The sequence below is a fragment of the Mauremys reevesii genome, linkage group 1, assembly GCF_016161935.1.
Source record: "Mauremys reevesii isolate NIE-2019 linkage group 1, ASM1616193v1, whole genome shotgun sequence".
In the NCBI taxonomy this organism is placed as follows: Eukaryota; Metazoa; Chordata; order Testudines; family Geoemydidae; genus Mauremys; species Mauremys reevesii.
Window position 1 is genome coordinate 200,873,046 of NC_052623.1, and position 17,116 is coordinate 200,890,161.

At 43.7% G+C, this 17,116-nt stretch overlaps 1 protein-coding gene across 1 annotated transcript in view; it reads left to right on the forward strand.

The window, feature by feature from the left end:
* Positions 1 to 358: 358 nt before the first annotated feature.
* Positions 359 to 17,116, forward strand: part of IMPG2 (interphotoreceptor matrix proteoglycan 2) — a 106,454-nt gene continuing 89,696 nt past the window's right edge. Inside the window, exons 1-2 of the mRNA XM_039534329.1 lie at positions 359 to 437; positions 2,514 to 2,774. Coding sequence (XP_039390263.1) covers positions 359 to 437; positions 2,514 to 2,774 — 340 coding nt within the window. The remainder of the gene's footprint in view (positions 438 to 2,513; positions 2,775 to 17,116) is intronic.

Genomic DNA, 17,116 nt, shown 5'->3' on the forward strand with positions numbered 1-17,116 from the left:
TAATTAAGTGTGAAAGGTACTGTCCTTGTTAACGACATGACAAGATCCGGTAAAGAGCTTAGCTGGCCAGATTAAAACTAAAAAATTGTCTCCTCAATCCATCTGCTAACTCCAAGGAGCTTGCTTTCAGCACCTTTTGTTATTTCTGAAATGAAGTGGAATACTGTACTTCCTTTGCAAAGAAAATAATCTCCGAGACATTTTGGCTGACTTTTGTTGTGGTTTAATAATAATAATCCTTTTGTCAAAGACAATTACATGTGACGTCAGTAAATTTTCGAGAAGGGAAGGCACCTGACTGTGTGTTTAAAAAAGGGATTTTTTTCCCCCTTGCCTTTGCTTTTTAGCCAAAATAAATATGCTGAACTTTCCTTGGAAAATCCATCTGGGTGTCTTGATTTTTGTGTTGATAGAAGGGGATCTTCAAGTATTTACAGGTAATACAACTCTTATCTTCATTCTCATGTCCTTGTTTTCAATGGTTTAATGATAGCACTATATGAACATGAAAACAGCTCTTTAGTTTAACTAAAGTATGATAATATGGAGAACTACATGTGACCAGGTTCTGCTCTCTAATAACAGTGTAAATCGGAAGTAATTTCATTGTCTTCCACGGAGTTATTCTAGATTTACATTGTGGTAACTGAGTAGATGTAGCTACAGACTGTTAAATTTTGATATGTGACCCTTTCCAGGTTTTGACCAGCATGAAATACCAATGAAACCATTTTTTATTTGTTGCTTTTTCTTAATAACTTACAATGGAAGGTCTTAATATCAGAGATCCTGCAGCTTTGCATAGATGTTTAAGATGTTATTGTAGTTTAGAAAGAATAGGGGTTTACCCCCGTGAACCTAGCCAACATTTTCTTTTCTTTCTCATGGTTATGCACAATCTGGCTGTGGCTTTCCACCCCAGAGGAGGCTGAATTTTGGTGGGTATGTACAGCATATGGGGCTTACTCCTACATACATTTAAATGAAAAGCAAAGTTCCTGTTAACTTTAATGGTGCAGAGTCAGGGCCGTGGTTTTAACAGCACTGTGGATTGAAAGTACTCTATCTATCACCACAATTCCTGTAGTGAATGCTTCTGATACCTTATTATTCTTCCTCTACCTCACTTTGTCTGCTAACGATATTCCCCTGGACTTGTAGAATTCCCCTTGGACTTGTAGTTTTGGGTCATCTGACTATATGATAGAGAACTTGGCTGACTGTGGCTACCACTAGATAGGCCTCTTCCAACCCCACAGCCCCCATGAAGTTGTGGGCTTTTTGTGTTTGCGCGCTAATTAAAGATAAAAGTAAAACAAGTTAAAGCCTTTAGGATGATCTTTTTCTTTCTTTCTTTACTGTGCCATGTGTTGAACTACATGGGGGAAGGAGATATAATGGCTGACTGTTAACATGCTTCACAATTCAATCCAGAGATATGAAGATCAAATAAGATTTGTGTAGAAAGGGAGCATGCAATAGAGAGTGCATCTCTACCCCTTAGCTTAATTGTTCTCTTTCCTTATTTAGACTCTGCATCAGCAAGCCCTTAAGCACACATCAGTTTTCTCAGAGGGGTAGTTCCACTGACTTCAATGGGCCAATTCATATATACAAGGTTAAACGTGTATTGGTGTTTGCAGGATCAGGGTGATAGTGCTGATAGTTCATTATCAAGATGCTGCAAAGCAGTTAAAATTCTTGAAAATAAAGATAGGTCCAGCCAGGACAGAATATTTGCGGTAGACGACTTGTAGTGTGTCAGAAAACCACTGGGCATAAAAAGTTGCCAGCTCTAGTGGTAGCTTTTTCGAGGACGCCTACCTATTTGGAACTAGATTTAGACCTTAATTGGCAACATGAGAGAGACCAAGGACTGAATGGGCTGTAAAGACAGAACTCCGGCTTTTGCTGCTATGGCCTATGCTGTTGCCTGTGTTGTGTATAAATGGAGTACTTGAGTCTCTATGGTGGTCAATATAGTACTTTCCACAATGCCAGCACTAAATTCACATTTAAATACCAATTCATAAGCAGTTTTTCAGTTGAGACCACTCCGATAGGAGGTAAAACACTGGGCTTTCCTTGATTTTAAACTTTTTCCAAGTGATCATGTGAAACTAATTGCATGATGAACCAGACAAATGAAAATTCAGCTAGAAGGTATACATTCTCTTGATAACGTGGTAAATTCAGAGGAGCTGGGGAAATCACAAACACCTTTCCTATGATAAATGCAGCTCATTCTCTGCTACCCTGCCCACTTGCACCAGTGCATCTGAGAGGAGAATTGGATCCTTTTAAAATGACTAATGAAAAACCAAATCCCTTTTGGCCAAATTCTATGGTTCTTAGTCAAAACTGCCACTGAAGTCAACTAGAGGTTTGCCCAAGTTAAGGACTGCAGGATATCAACTATAACTGTACTGCCCAGAAATCCAGGGCAGTGTGTTGGGATATATAGAATGATGTAACTCTGTCAGCTGAGTCTTGCATATGGTTTAATTTTACAGCAGAAACTTACTCCGCTGCAGAGGAAATCGAAGGTAAGGATGCTAGACCAACAACTCAACCCAATGGCTGGCAATTAGTAAATCCTTCCCTGTCTCCTGAGTCAAGACAACGTACTGAATTCACAGGAAAGGAACACCTCAACAGGCGTGTGTTGTTTCGAAGGAAGAGGTCCATCCTGTTTCCTAGTGGAGTTAAAATTTGTCCAGATGAGACTGGTGAGCAGGTCATTGCCAACCATCTGAAATACTTCAAACTCCGAGGTAAGTGAGCGCAGGGAAGCTGACACAGTGCTCTATAGCAGTGTTACGGTAAGTAAGGATGAAACCATTACATGCTTAATAAATAATTGATTTTAAAAATTCATTTAAAAAGTGTGGTATTTGTTATAAACATTAATACTTATCATACAAAGAGGCCCTAGGTTAAGTACTTTACCTGAGAAATTTTGCTTTTGTTCCTTGATAGCTCAAAATAATTATGTATGAGCTAACAACCCCTGCTAGCCACACTTACATTATTTGGGGGAGGGATAGCTCAGTGGTTTGAGCATTGGCCTGCTAAACCCAGGGTTGTGAGTTCAATCCTTGAGGGGGCCACTTAGGGATCTGGGGCAAAATCAGTACTTGGTCCTGCTAGTGAAGGCAAGGGGCTGGACTCAATGACCTTTCAAGGTCCCTTCCAGGTCTAAGAGATTGGTATATCTCCTATTATTATTATATTTATATCTTGGAGATATCTCAGTCCCCGCAATCAAAGCTCCTCCATAATAACCAATACAACTATACCAGTATGACTTCCTATGTGGACATTCTTATTCCAGAATAGGAGAGGCTTTTTCAATTGAATTAATGTTGCTTTGAAAGGGGTTTAAACTTAACTGGGAAAAATAGACACTTTTTTTTTTTGGATAAGGGTCCATATGGGAATTTATAACAGTATAACTGGTATTACTTACCCATGTAGGGAAAGTTAAGCTCCTAAGTTACATAGGCCTGGTCTACACTCTGGGAAATTAGGTTAGTATATCTATATGTCACTCAGGGTGTGAAAAATCCATTCCCTTGAGCGACACAGTTAAACCAAGCTAACGCCTGGCGAATTCCCCCAGCGACCTAGCTCCTGCCTCTCAGGAAGTGGAAAACTCAAACTGACGGGAGAATCCTCCTGTCTGTAGGCAATATCTTGACTTAAAATGCTACAGTGGTGCAGCTGCAGCACTTCACTGTAGACAAGGCCTTAGACATTTCTGGAAATTCTGTCCTAAGTGATTTGCCTAAGTCACACACAGTCTGTGGCAGAAGAGGCATTGGATCCTGGGTCTCCCCAGTCCCAGGCTAGCTCTCTAGCTACTGGACCATTCTTTTTTCTATGCTCAACAGTCCCACATCCCTACCCCCTCTCAATTTTTTAAGTAATAGCCAGATGAAGGACTTCCTGTAGTGTAGCCCTATTGGAATCAGAATCCCTTTCACACACAGTCAGTAGTGGTGCTAGTCTGTAATGTAAACTCCCGCTCAATAAAATTCCCGAGGCCTAAATGTGTGCCAAACTTCCAGCGTGAAAAAAACAGTACTGGAAGCATTGAACAATGGGATGACTTCTGCAGCATAAATGAAATACTCTATCCAGATTCATGATACGGCATTGCCAACGCAAGCAAATTAGGCTGGATCATGTCAGGTTTCTGTTATTTAAATCTGGGTCTAAAATGACAGTTGTCCCCCTTTAAGAAGGGACTGTCGAGAGGTATGTGGAAGCTCTCTCTAGTCATTCTTCACCTTAGCTCCCTCTCCTCTTGCATTGCTCCCATCTGATCCATTGATTTTCTCTGTTTCTGCACAGCACTCTCCAGTTGCTAAGTATACAACTGGGAAACTTACTAGTTCATTATCAATTCACAGTGACCACTTCAGAGGTCATAGCCACCGAATACTTCATTTTCTTTTATAGCTAAGCTCATCTGAGCCCAATATGAGCCTCACAAGTCAACTAAAGACAGGACCCTGATTGTTGAAGAGACCTGGATCCTGATCCAAAGCCCATCAAAGTCAATGAGAGTCTCTCTTCTGACCCCAAATGGGTTTGGATCAGGCCCATTGTGCACAAGAGGCATGCTTCTGCTTCCTTCGAGTCAGTGTTAAAGCTCCTGTTGACTTCACTAGTCAACAGGCCCTTCTAGTGGAAGGTACATTGAAAGAGGTAAATTCAGAGAACACAATGAAATCATTTATACTCCGTAGAGCCAGAGCCTTATTTGAATATTAAATTGTGCCCTAGTGTGAAAGAGGAATTTTAAAGATTGTGTTAGCTGTGTGCCAAACTTCATGAACTTTCCATTACATCCCTCTAGAAGCATTTTACTGGGTTTCTTCAGAATATTCATATCTGTATGTTTTAACCATTGTTATTTTGTCAGTCCTGTAAAACACCTCCTTTCTCACCATATCCGTCCCCTGAGTTCTGGGCGTGACCATAGTCATCCTGATATTCTTTCCTCTTATATTTTTTATCTAAAGGGGTATTCCAGTAAAGGTCCTTCTTTAGTTGCATGTGGACCACCATAAAAGTCAATACTGCTACAATGGAGAAAGAAGTCAATTGCCATTCTCACGTCATTATTTTTAAGCCATAGTCAAAACATTAATGCTGATGTGACTGTTTTCCAGGTCATACTCATTCTATCTGTATCTACTTTAGAAGGGAACAGGCAGGAATATATTTAGCTATTTCTTTTAATTTTATAAAGGCATTTTCCAACCAGGATTCCTTTTTTTTTTTTTGCCTAATGCAGTTTTATGGCTTCCAGCTTTACTGGCTTCTGTGAGGTTGTGAGAGCTGCTGAGGTTGCCTCTGCTTTGTTATGGGCTACAAGCTGAGTGCTTATCTCTTGTGACTAGATCACTCCATGGAGATTTTTAAACAGAACTTCCCCTTTACTTCTTATGGGGAAATTCTACTTACAAATCAAATGCATGATGTGACACCTGGTGTTAGACCTCCTGTAATTCACATGGAGAACAACACAAGAGGTACTAAAAATATATGATGAAACATGAAAAATTCACAGAGACACTGAACAGGGCATATAGAAAATCAGTATTCTCTAAACTTAATTATGTCTGCATTTTCAAATCTATTATTATTAGCAGTCCAGTAATACCAAGAGGTCCATCTAAGATTACAGGCATCATTGTACTGTGCTGTACCTCTCCATAGTAAGAGACCAAGGAGCTGACAGTCTAAAAAGGAAGGATTCACAGCATGGGAGAGGCAAGCTAGGTTCAAGGTCATGCTAGCAGGTCAGTGGCAGAGCCAGAAATACATGCCGGGTCTTCTGTGTCTCATTCCAGTGCCGAGGTCACTCTAATCCAGGTGTCGGCAACCTTTCAGAAGTGATGTGCCGAGTCTTCATTTATTCACTCTAATTTAAGGTTTCACGTGCCAGTCATACATTTTAACGTTTTTAGAAGGTCTCTTTCTAGAAGTCTATAATATATAACTAAACTACTGTTGTATGTAAAGTAAATAAGGTTTTAAAAATGTTTAAGAAGCTTCATTTAAAATTAAATTAAAATGCAGAGCCTCCCAGACTGGTGACCAGAACCTGGGCAGCGTGAGTGCCTCTGAAAATCAGCTCGTGTGCTGCCTTCAGCACACACGCCATAGGTTGCCTACCCTTGCTCTAATCACATACCTAAATCGCAAAACAGCCCACTACTTGGCATAGGGTTAGCATTTTAATTTACTTTCATTAGCAGCACTGTCTGACCAATCTAGGGTTATTGCTGCCTCTACACTCCTTAGTGTTTTATACCCCTCTGTGCTCTTTGTAGTGATAGTCATAAAGAGACTTCTTTTAAAAAAGAGTATTTACAGATGGAAGTCAGCCTATCTAGACATTTATATCATGTTTGTCACTGTAATATCTGAACATGTAACAGAAGAGTTAGGTTTATGGTCTAATAGATATCTATGAATACCTGTAGAGTTGATATGGATACACAGTTTGGGTTTGATTCTGCCAACTCAGGACCGGTGCAACCATTTAGGCGACCTAGGCGGTCGCCTAGGGCACTGGCATTTGGGGGGCACCATTTTCTTCGGCAGTGACCGCGGCGGCCGGATCTTTGGCTGCCCCGGTCGCCACCAGCATTTAGGCAGAGGAAGCTGGGGCAGGGAGGGTGCCTCAGGGCGGAGGGGGGCGGGTGGGGATCTGCCATAAGGGGGGCGCCTCGGGGCGGAGAGGGGGAGCTGCCGCGGGCACCTCAGGGCGGAGGGGGGGAAGCGGCTGGGGGCATGGGTGGGGGCGCAAGGTGGAAGTTTCGCCTAGGGCGCAAGACGTCCTTGCACCGGCCCTGTGCCAACTGCTGAGCTTCTAGCCGTGGATAAAGGGGTGTTTGTGAAATCAAAATGCAATAGGTGCTGACATGGGAGTTAAAGGCACTTGGCATATCACAGAATCAGGCCCTATATGAGTATATGGTGGGATTATTAACACATAACCTTAAAAGAGCAACTTCTTTGCTGCTGCTGAAAGTTTCATGTGATCTGGCAGTAATGTTTGATTGAAAGACCCTAGCAGAGAGGCTGAAGTTTCAGCTTGTTACTCAAACCTTAACTAAAGGTGAACAGAAATAGCTTTAAAAACAAAAAACTAATCAACCTTACTGAGGGCCAAAGCTGATAAAAGACATTTTAATTAAAGGGGCTAATTTAGTAAATCAGTGCATCATTTTCTCTGCTTAGCCCTTTTCTGCATTATTTCCAGCCAAGCAAATTTTCATGCCTGATTTAATACACAGACAACACATTCTGGGGTTTGTGATGGAAGCAGTGGTTCAGCCTCTCCGTCATCTGAGATCTTAGGTGTTAGCATGTGCAGCTAAAAAGCTCCATTTTCTCCAGAGAGATTTTTCTCTCTGTACTGCAGTGCTGTATGGAGGTGGGTTGTGTGCTGTTTAAAGACTTAATGCTGCTGCTGTTGTGAATTCTATCTTTAATTGTTTCCGTGTGCTGTCTAAAGGTTGCTGTGTTCAACCCCATATGCATTTCAACAGCAGAGGAAGGGATCTGTGTGTGCATATACATATATTATAATCTGTTTGGCAAGCGTTAATGAAACCTTTGGATGAGAAGTACCTTAGAAGTGTCAATCATTGTTTTAATTACTATGACCCCGAGTCTCACATCATTACAGACTGAGCCATGCAGTTCTGCAGAAGCAACAAGAGAAGATATCGACATCCTGCTGCTTCAGAATAGACTGTCCTCCCCGATTCAGAACGCCTAGTCAACTGTACACGATTCAACTCTTAAGAAGCACTAATGGGATTAAATGGGGATAAAACTCCAGCACTGCCCACTTACACAAATGACCAGCAAGCTACTCCCCCACCCCCTGCTAGGTGTCCAATACTGTCATATGTCGTCCCTCCGGTTAACCTCACAAATCCCTGCATATCAAGTGAGATGTAATAGGCTAAGTGAGTCTTTCTCTTCAGAAAGCTAAATGCTAAAACCAGAGCCAAAAACACACAGTTCTGTGGGAATTAGTGCGTCCCATACGGATGGGTGAGGGGCATGTTACGGGCAAAGTTTCAACGTAGGATTTCAGACAGAGGATCACATGGAAGTCTTAAATGGTTATTTTCAAAAGAACAGTGCAGCCTGCAGGGAAGGGAATTTTAAACAAAGACTTTTTTCCCCTCCAAAAGATCTGGCCATGTCAGTGCACTCTCAAACTGGATGTAAAACTAGGCTGACCAGATAGCAAGTGTCAAAAATCGGGACAGGAGGTGGGGGGTAATAGGTGCCTATGTGAGAAAAAGACTCCAAAATCGGGACTGTCCCTATAAAATTGGGACATCTGGTCACCCTATGTAAAACTTCAGTGGAGATAGTAACACTTAACCGCCTTTGTTAGAGGCTTTGAATTCTACCGGTGAAACATATTGTAAAAATGCTAAGTATTATTCACGTATGCACAGTGGTGTAAGCATCAGGTGTGAAACACCTGCACTCCTTCACCACAGGTTAGAATCCTGGTAGTGTCAGCTTCCTCCTTTCACAATAGATCAGTTGAGTTTCACATGGTTTTACTGTGTATAGGGCTTTCTGATAACAAGCTTTAAAACCAAGGCCCTGTCGGCTCTGCGTGGGCATTAAGAGCCCATGGAACTTTTATTCATTAGAGTGTGAGTTTGCACCAGTGTCCTGAGCAAAAATTCCTGCTTTTGCCTTTAGTATAGCGAACTGGTTGTTCCCCTTCTAGCTGGGCTGTAGTTCAGTGGTGCATTAAATGATTTTTGAAGCACCACTCCTTGTGGATGAAAGATGCTATGTAAATGTAAGACCTCCATTTTGAGAGAGAGGATGGGATAGGCTATCTGATTTCCATTCCTGGCTCTGCCACTGATTTGCTGGGTGATTTACTAGAGTCACACATCCTCTCAGTACCTCAGTTTCCCCATCTGTAAAATAGGGAGAGTAATACTTCCTTAGCAGTATTGTGTCAGGCTTTAGTCATTAAGGTTTGTAAAGTGCTTTGAGTTCTCTGGATGAAGGGTGCTATAGAAGTGCAAAGTATTATTATTTTAATATTTTCTCTCTCTTTCAAGAGTTCTGAATTACCATCACCAGGTATGGATGGAAGCCATTTCCAGTAGAAGCTTCCCTTTCCACCCACATACAACTTCTAGCCTCTTTTTTTAACTGCCTTGAAAGACTGGTCTTGATTTAGTGATGGTTTTTAATCAGTATCATCTGCTAAGGCTTAAGGGGGGTTGATCAGAAATCCTGTCTCCTCCATGGGCTGATCCTGCAAACACCACCAGGTATAATCCCATACAAGTCCAGTAAATGTTTTTCCAGGGCCAAGGACTAATGAAGACTGCAGGATCTAGCCAGATGGGCGAGCTCTTTCCATTTGTGTTGAGGGCTAGCATGTGTACTCGAATGGTTTCTGGCAGCGTCACTGCATCTGAAGCTGTATCAGCATTTCTGTTGATACAGTGGTTTTTCAGGGATTCACAGCTCGCTTGCAGAACTTCATTCCTGATGAAACTTTTCATTCATGGCCTTGGTGTATGAGCAGACTTCTCTTTCTTTATTTTACTTCACATTTTAAATATGGCATGGCAACTGAAGTTGGCAACAACTAAGAAGTTCAGCCATCTCAGCTGCTTTTTGCATTCAAATCTCTAAAATGGCTTTGATTTCAACAATGGACTTTGTTTGATATGAATGATGGCATAATATCGTCCCAGAAAGTCTTGAGAATGTGGATGGAAAGGAGGAAGCTTGGGGATAAGGCACAGGACTGTGATTTGCAGTGCATTCGGTACCCAGCTCTGCCACAGACTTCTTGTGGGACCTGGGGCAAGTCACTCAATCTCTCTGAGCCTCAGTTCCCCTTCTGTAAAATGGCAATGATAGCACTTCCCTAGCTCACGGCGGTGTTGTGAGGATAAATACATTAATGTTTATGAGGTGCTCAGATACTCTGATAATGTAGGCCATACAGTATCCTAGGCAGATGGAACATACAGGAAGAGGACAATATCAAAGGGTTGTGATGCTGTATTTTGCAGAGTGATTGCAATGCATGAGTGGTGGCTGCTTTTCATAAAGGATTAAATTCTGAGAGGTGCTCAGCACATGCAGTTTCCATTGATTTCTATGGGAATTTGCAGATGCTTGGCACCTGTTAGGATTTGGTTCAAGATTTGTACAGGATATGCAGTGTCCAGAGCGGGTGGGACGGGGAGAGAACCCTTTTGTAAACATAAAGAAATTAAAACCGAATGCTCTGCTAATGTGTACTAGATTGATACCTTTTCTAACCATTTGGGTTCACCCCACCTCAGATCTTGTCTCTGTTTGGCCCTAAGTGAACAAGAAGAGAAGCCTTCCTCATTAAACGTTAATTTAAATACTTAATGAGGAAAGCTTCAGTCCTCTGATTGAGTAAGCGAATTTTTGCCTTGGAATCTTTTAACCTAGAGCAGTGTTTCTCAACGACTGGACCATGGACCAGCGCAGGTCCCTGAGATCTCCCTGAAACAGTTTAGGAAGACAGCAAGCCGGTCCCTGGTATCAAAAAGGTTGAGAAACACTGACTGCTGTTATCTTCTTTCATTATGTTCCTCCGTTCAGTTTTCAGTTTAATCAGTGGTGTTTGAGTGGCAGTTAACATCTCCCTGTTGAAGACCTGAATTAATTCAATTGCTTGATCACGACCCTTGTTTGTTTTGCACCAAATTCTTCCTGGGATATGCATGGGCAACTCCCACTGAAGCCATCTGGAGTTGGGCTTGCACATGTGAGGGCAGAATGTGGCCCTGAGTAAAGAGCGATAAGTGAGACAAAACCTTTGGTAAGGCTATGTCTACACTAGCACTTTTGTCGGTAAAGTTCTTGTTGGTCAGGGGTGTGCAAAAGCACACCCCTGATTGACATAAGTTATACCAACAGAAGCACTGGTGTGGACAGCACTATGTTGGTGGGAGACGCTCTCCTGCCAAAATAGCTACCGCCACTCATTGTGGGTGGTTTCATTATACTGACAGGATAGGTCTTGTTGCAGAGAGCGGGTACACAGGAGACCTTACAGCGGTGCAGCTACCTTTAGAACCAGAAGCTGGCTTCTTCAGAAAAACACATGGGCTTGTCTAACAGAGTGTAAAGGCTCTAAACATGTGGGAAGCTCTCATGCCATCATCCTGCATATACTTCAGCAAGAAAGGATTCTGATTTCCCTTTTTGTCTGTGAAAACAAAAGCTATATGTATTAACAGCTGTGTAAAATAACAACGACCTGGTTTACACATACTGCATACACCTATTGAGGAGCGGCAGGTCTATATTTTGTGCCAAAATATTAGCCATTTTTTCAATTCACACCTCAAAAAACAATCCTTGCTCAATGCATTTCAATAGAGTTAAAAGGTGTGTCTGTATTTTTCTCCTCCCGAAGGTCACTATTGTTTGCCAACGCTGGCATGGATTGTCTGAGTTAGAGTCAAAATGCATGAAAAACACCCTGTTAAGATCTTAAGTCTGTCGTTAAATTGCCCTGTGATGCTTGTCTAAGCAGAAAACAGCCAACCATATGGTATGCAAAATCATCTCCTGTTTCCAAACCCTGAAACACTTCAGCACAATGTGGCAGGTTAAGGATGGAGCTTCAGTCTTAATTCTGAACTGCCTGGCTCCTGTCAATTTACTTCAAGCCCTTAATGTTGGTCTTAGCTTTTTGTCCATTTCTCCACATGGCTAGAAAAACACCAAGGGTATGTCTACACTGGCGGAGTTACAGTGCCAGCAGTTACAGCACCGCTCAGAGAACATTGAAGGGAAACCGCTGTTGTGTGCCCACACTGCCAGCTGTCTGTACAATAGCGTGTTCATATTTGCGGCACTTGCAGCACTATTTGGAACGATGCACTCTGGGCAGCTATCCCACAGAGCATCTCTTCCTCTTCTGCTGCGAAGAGTTGTGGGAAGGCAGAAGGGGTTGTGGGGCACCCTGGGTCCTGTCCCAATGACCCATGATGCATTGCTTCACACCCCAGCAATCCCTGTGCTTCCGTCCGCTTTGGTGCCATCTTTCAACAGTTTGTGTACTGCGCGCCCTGCCTCTTCGGGCTGCAGGAATGGATCTCGAACTGTTGACTAGAATGCTGCTCGCTCTGACCAACATGTCACGAGTGGCAGCGGAGTTATTCCTTAAACTACAAAGGCAAGAGGAGTGCAACATTGATCTTCCCACATGTATGAGCTATGACACGAGATTGCTTGTGGCATTCATGGAGATGCTGACCAATGGAATGCCAGTTTGGGCTTGGGAAACAAGCACTGAGTGGTGGGATCACATCGTGATGCATGTCTGGGATGACCAGCAGTAGCAGCAGAACTTTAGGATGAGGAAAGCCACTTTTGTGGGACGGTGTGGTGAGCTCACCCCAACTCTGCGGTGCAAGGACACAAGAATGAGAGCTGCTCTGTCATTGGAAAAGCACGTGGCGATTGCACTGTGGAAGCTGGCTACTCCAGACTGGTACCGATCGTTGGCTAACCAGTTCGGAGTGGGGAAAGTCTACTGTTGGACTCGTGTTGTTGGAAGTCTGCAGGGCCATTAATCTCATCCTGCTCCGAAAAACTGTGACGTTGGGCAACGTGCGTGACATTGTAGATGGCTTTGCACAAATGGTTTTCCCTAACTGCGGAGGGGCGATAGATGGAACCAATTCTGGAACCAAACGACCACCTAGCCACCGAGTACATTAATTGCAAGGGGTATTTCTCAGTGGTTCTCCAGGTGCTTCTGGATCACTGTGGGCGTTTCACAGACATTAACGCAGGCTGGTCCGGAAAGGTGTATGACACACGCATCTTTCGGAACACTGACCTGTTCAGGAAGCTGCAAGCAGGAACTTTCTTCCCGGACCAGAAGATCACTGTAGGGGAAGTTGAAATGCCCATTGTGATCCTGGGAGACCCCACCTACTCCTTAATGCCGTGGCTTATGAAGCCATACATGGGGAAACTTGACAGCAGCAAGGAGCAGTTCCACAACAGGTTGAGCAAGTGCAGAATGACTGTTAAGTATGCTTTTGAAGTTTAAAGGCCTGCTGGTGCTGCCTCTATGGGAAGCTGGACCCGGCCGATGATGAGAGTGTGTTGGCGGTGTCTGGGGGAGCATGGGAAAGAGTTTTGCGACAGTGGCTGCATGGGAGGGTGGGTGCTGAGCTGATCAGTTTGAAGAGCTAGTATCGCCTGGAGCGTGTCTGCTTGGTGCTCCATAATGTATAAAAGCCCTTCTGGCATGCCACATTCTTCTTTCGGATCCTCATCTTGCTGTCTCGCCACTCCTTCAATTCTTGTTTCTCGGCGGCGGAGTGCATCATGACCTTACGCAGAAAGTCCTCCTTAGTTCTTCTTGGCTGCTTTCTAATTCTGCTCAGCCATTCAGCTGCCCATAACAAAGAGGGAGGCTGGGCTCCCAAGGTCATCTCTGTGAAGTTTAAATGCAACATTTTCAGAAGCAGTATTGTTTGCAACACAGAGACCACTTATTCAGTGTTTTAAAACACAGCCACTATTCACATACCTGTCACTAACTGGCTGACCCCAGGCAAGCACATAAGAGCCACAAGACCCCCCCCCCCCCCACAAATGGTTAGTAGCTGCAGGGGCAGGGTAAATAACTCTTCCCGGACCCTGCTGTACACTGGGTATGTGGCTCTTGGGGAGAGCCAGCTCTGTAGGGGGAGCCTGATAATCATTCCTGTTCCCACAAGATGTGATCATCACGGAAGATATCTTGCTGCTGAGGGTGAGCAGGAAATCAAGGGAGGGTCTTCTTCAAGACTGTGGTTTCTGCCCTTGCCCTTATGCAGCTCGCCTGTGTGCAGCAATGGTGCCCCCTCACCTCCACTGTGATGGCACAGTGGCACGGGAAAGTTACCATTAATGGGGCAAGAAACAAAGCAGCTCAGCTGAAGAACCTGCAGCAGCCGACTACCTAGTATCTCCACAAGAGTTTCCTGGAGATCTCTGAGGGAGCTTCCCGTGAAGTGAGGGAGCCAATCAACAGCCTGTTCCACCACTCACAATAGGCATGCAGTGGGAGACAAGCCTGCTTTCTGCAACCCTCCTGCCCCCAACAACTCGCTTCAGTGATTCTCAAAATCAAATCCACTTACCAGGGGCCTCCTCTCCTGTTGGCACTTTGCCAACATCCAACAGCTGTGACTGGCTAGCCTTCTCCAAGTCATCTTCTGCCTCTGGGTTCCCCTCCACATCCTTGTCCAAGATTTCCTCCTCTTGGCTCAGTCCACTCTCGACTGGCACACTAGCCACTGAAGTAGCCATAGTGGTCTTCACAGTGGAGGTGGGGTTGCTGCTGAGTATTGCGTCCAGCTCTCTGTAGAACTGGCAGCATGTGGGCACAGCACTGGAGCGGCAGTTTGCCTTCCGTGCCTTGTGGTAGGCGTTCCATTGCTCCTTCATTTAGTTCCTGCATTGCAATGTATCCCGGTCATGGCTCTTTCTGTCATGCATCATGAAATCTGTCCAGAGGTATCATAATTCTATGACTGGAGTGCAGCTGTGACTGCACTGCCCCCTCTCCCTGAATGCTGATGAGGTCCAGCAGCTTGGCATTGCTCCAAGTAGCATTGCTCCAAGCCTGGTGCATGGAGCAGGCATCGCAACCCGGAAAAATGCACTGAGACCACTGCATGTGTCACCAAGCAAACAGGAAGGGGACTTCCAAAATTCCAAAGGAATTTACAGGGTGGAGATGAAGGTTGGTCATCTGAGGGCGGGGCAGTAGAGTTCAAACTGATGACCAGAGAGGCGAGAACAGGCATTGTGGGACACCTCCCGAAGGCCAGTCACAGTGCTGTAATTGACCAGGGTGTCTACTTTGGCACCGCAGTGCTGTAGCCCCAGCGCAGAAAGCTGGACACCTCTCATCGGGGTGTGTTTTTTAAATTGCTGCAACTGCGCAATTTCTGCGCACTAAGTGGCTTTGCAGTGTGTACACCTCAGGAGTTATACCGCAGAAAGCTGCTTTACTGCACAGAAACTTGGCAGTGTAGACAGGGCCCAAGTCTTTTGCTTTAAAGGTGGATTTTTAATTTTGAAGACTGTTGGCCATATCTTTATCTTTTCCTAAACCCTTTTTTTCCTTTTTTGGTCTCCTACCTCATTTGCTTTTATCACCTTTGAATTTGAAAAGGGTAGTTTTTTTAGGTTTTATTATATTTTAATTTGTTTTCATTAAGTTGTGCAGTGTATAGAATACATAAGGCGAGGGAAAGGCAGAAGGAAGGGATACTTATACATAAAAATGATTTTGTACTTTTTGGGGGAAGGGGCAAGGGACATGGCCTTTGGGGAGGGGCAAGGCGGGGGCGGGGCCTTGGGGGTCCAGTTACCAGGAATTAGGAAGTAGCCCTTTATTTCGCAATTTGACCCATTGAAATAAATAGGGTAATTCGCAGAATAAGGGTACTACTCAGTGGGAACGTGGATGGCAGAATGACTAGTTTGTTTAGGTTGGCAGTCAGCACATGCAGTCATAGTGTTGGAATGAACACCAATGGAAATCACAGTACAAGTTTGTCCAAGACTTTTATCCCTCCCCAAATCCACAGGGTCACATGGGTGAATTCTCATCAGACTATTTAGGAGCCAGAAATAATTTGTCAACAGACCTACGGCTTCTGAATAGTGTCAGTAATGTGAGGCTCTTCTCTGCTTCGTTAGATAAGTATTAGTTAATGTATAACAAATCAAGATATGCAATAGCGTTTTTCAACAACAGGCTAAATTTCCCCCCCCACACACACAGTTACCCCCATATATCATTGGTTTAATTGGAAGTGACTAGGTGTAAATGAGGGGAGTATTTGACTCCCCATCCCTTTCCCTCCTCCATGGAAAAAACTTAACCATATTTTTCCAGCTAAGGTTGGTTAATGGCATCAGAACCCACAGATGGCGCAGCACCTGTGAGATTGGGATTCAGGATTGGTGAGGGGGAGGACTAATTCTAATTGAAAGAAGACACAACAAATCCCTAATCTAATGGGAGCTGATTGGGAGCAAATGTGCATGCTGCAGCAGCTTGTAGTTAGGGGAAATACTGTTGATCAAATTAATTTTAAAAATGAGATTAAACATATTTAAGACTGTTAAAGAAAACTGCCTGGGATTATTACCGCTAGTTATTACTTGCATCTGGGCAGCCAGTACTTGGTCTGTTGCTGTTTGAAAACCTTGTGGGGTCAGACAGAGCCTCTGCAAAGATTTGCAAGAGATGTGTCTTTGCACTTCAACTTCCATCTGTTTCATGTCACAATTACAGCCTGTTTGAAAACTCATCCCAATCATTTGGAATCGGAGTAGGATAGATACTACACTGCATTGGATACCTGGGAGGGCCATTTACTCCACCATAGGATATGAATAAGTCCCAATGAAATCAATTAGAGTTACTTCTATCCTGTGGTATTAGAATAGTGTTCTGGATTTGAGGCTGATCTCAGGCCTTTCCTAAACCCTCCCATCTGAGGGAGAGCAGGAGGAAACATTGCAGAGGTTAGTGGTGATGGTTTGAACTATGTTAGTGCTCAGAGGTCCCAGTCAGGATCCAGGCCCCATGATGGTCTTTGCCTACCAAAGAGTTTGCTATCTAAGAAAGCAAGTGACACACACAATCAAATACATACATTTTTCAAAATATATATGTACATTTGCCACTTTTACTTATGAATAGATAAAATTAAGTTCCACTTCTCACAATTTGCCCTTCAACCTAAGCAAAAATTGACTGATTTTTGCATAGACATCACAGCAGATATGAGGCCGTCTTCAGTAGTCATTACCCAGTTTTTATAGTGCTCTACAGACCAAAGTAATCAACCTGGAAGCTGGTAAGATGTCAGTGCAACTACCAGAAAATTGGTATATACTTCATGCAGCTAACACTGCACATACAGTATATACAGTACTTTATTTTGCACTAGCTGTAGCTTCTGAGTGATCTTCAAAACTACTTCTCTGTAGAGCAGGGGTAGGCAACCTATGGCAC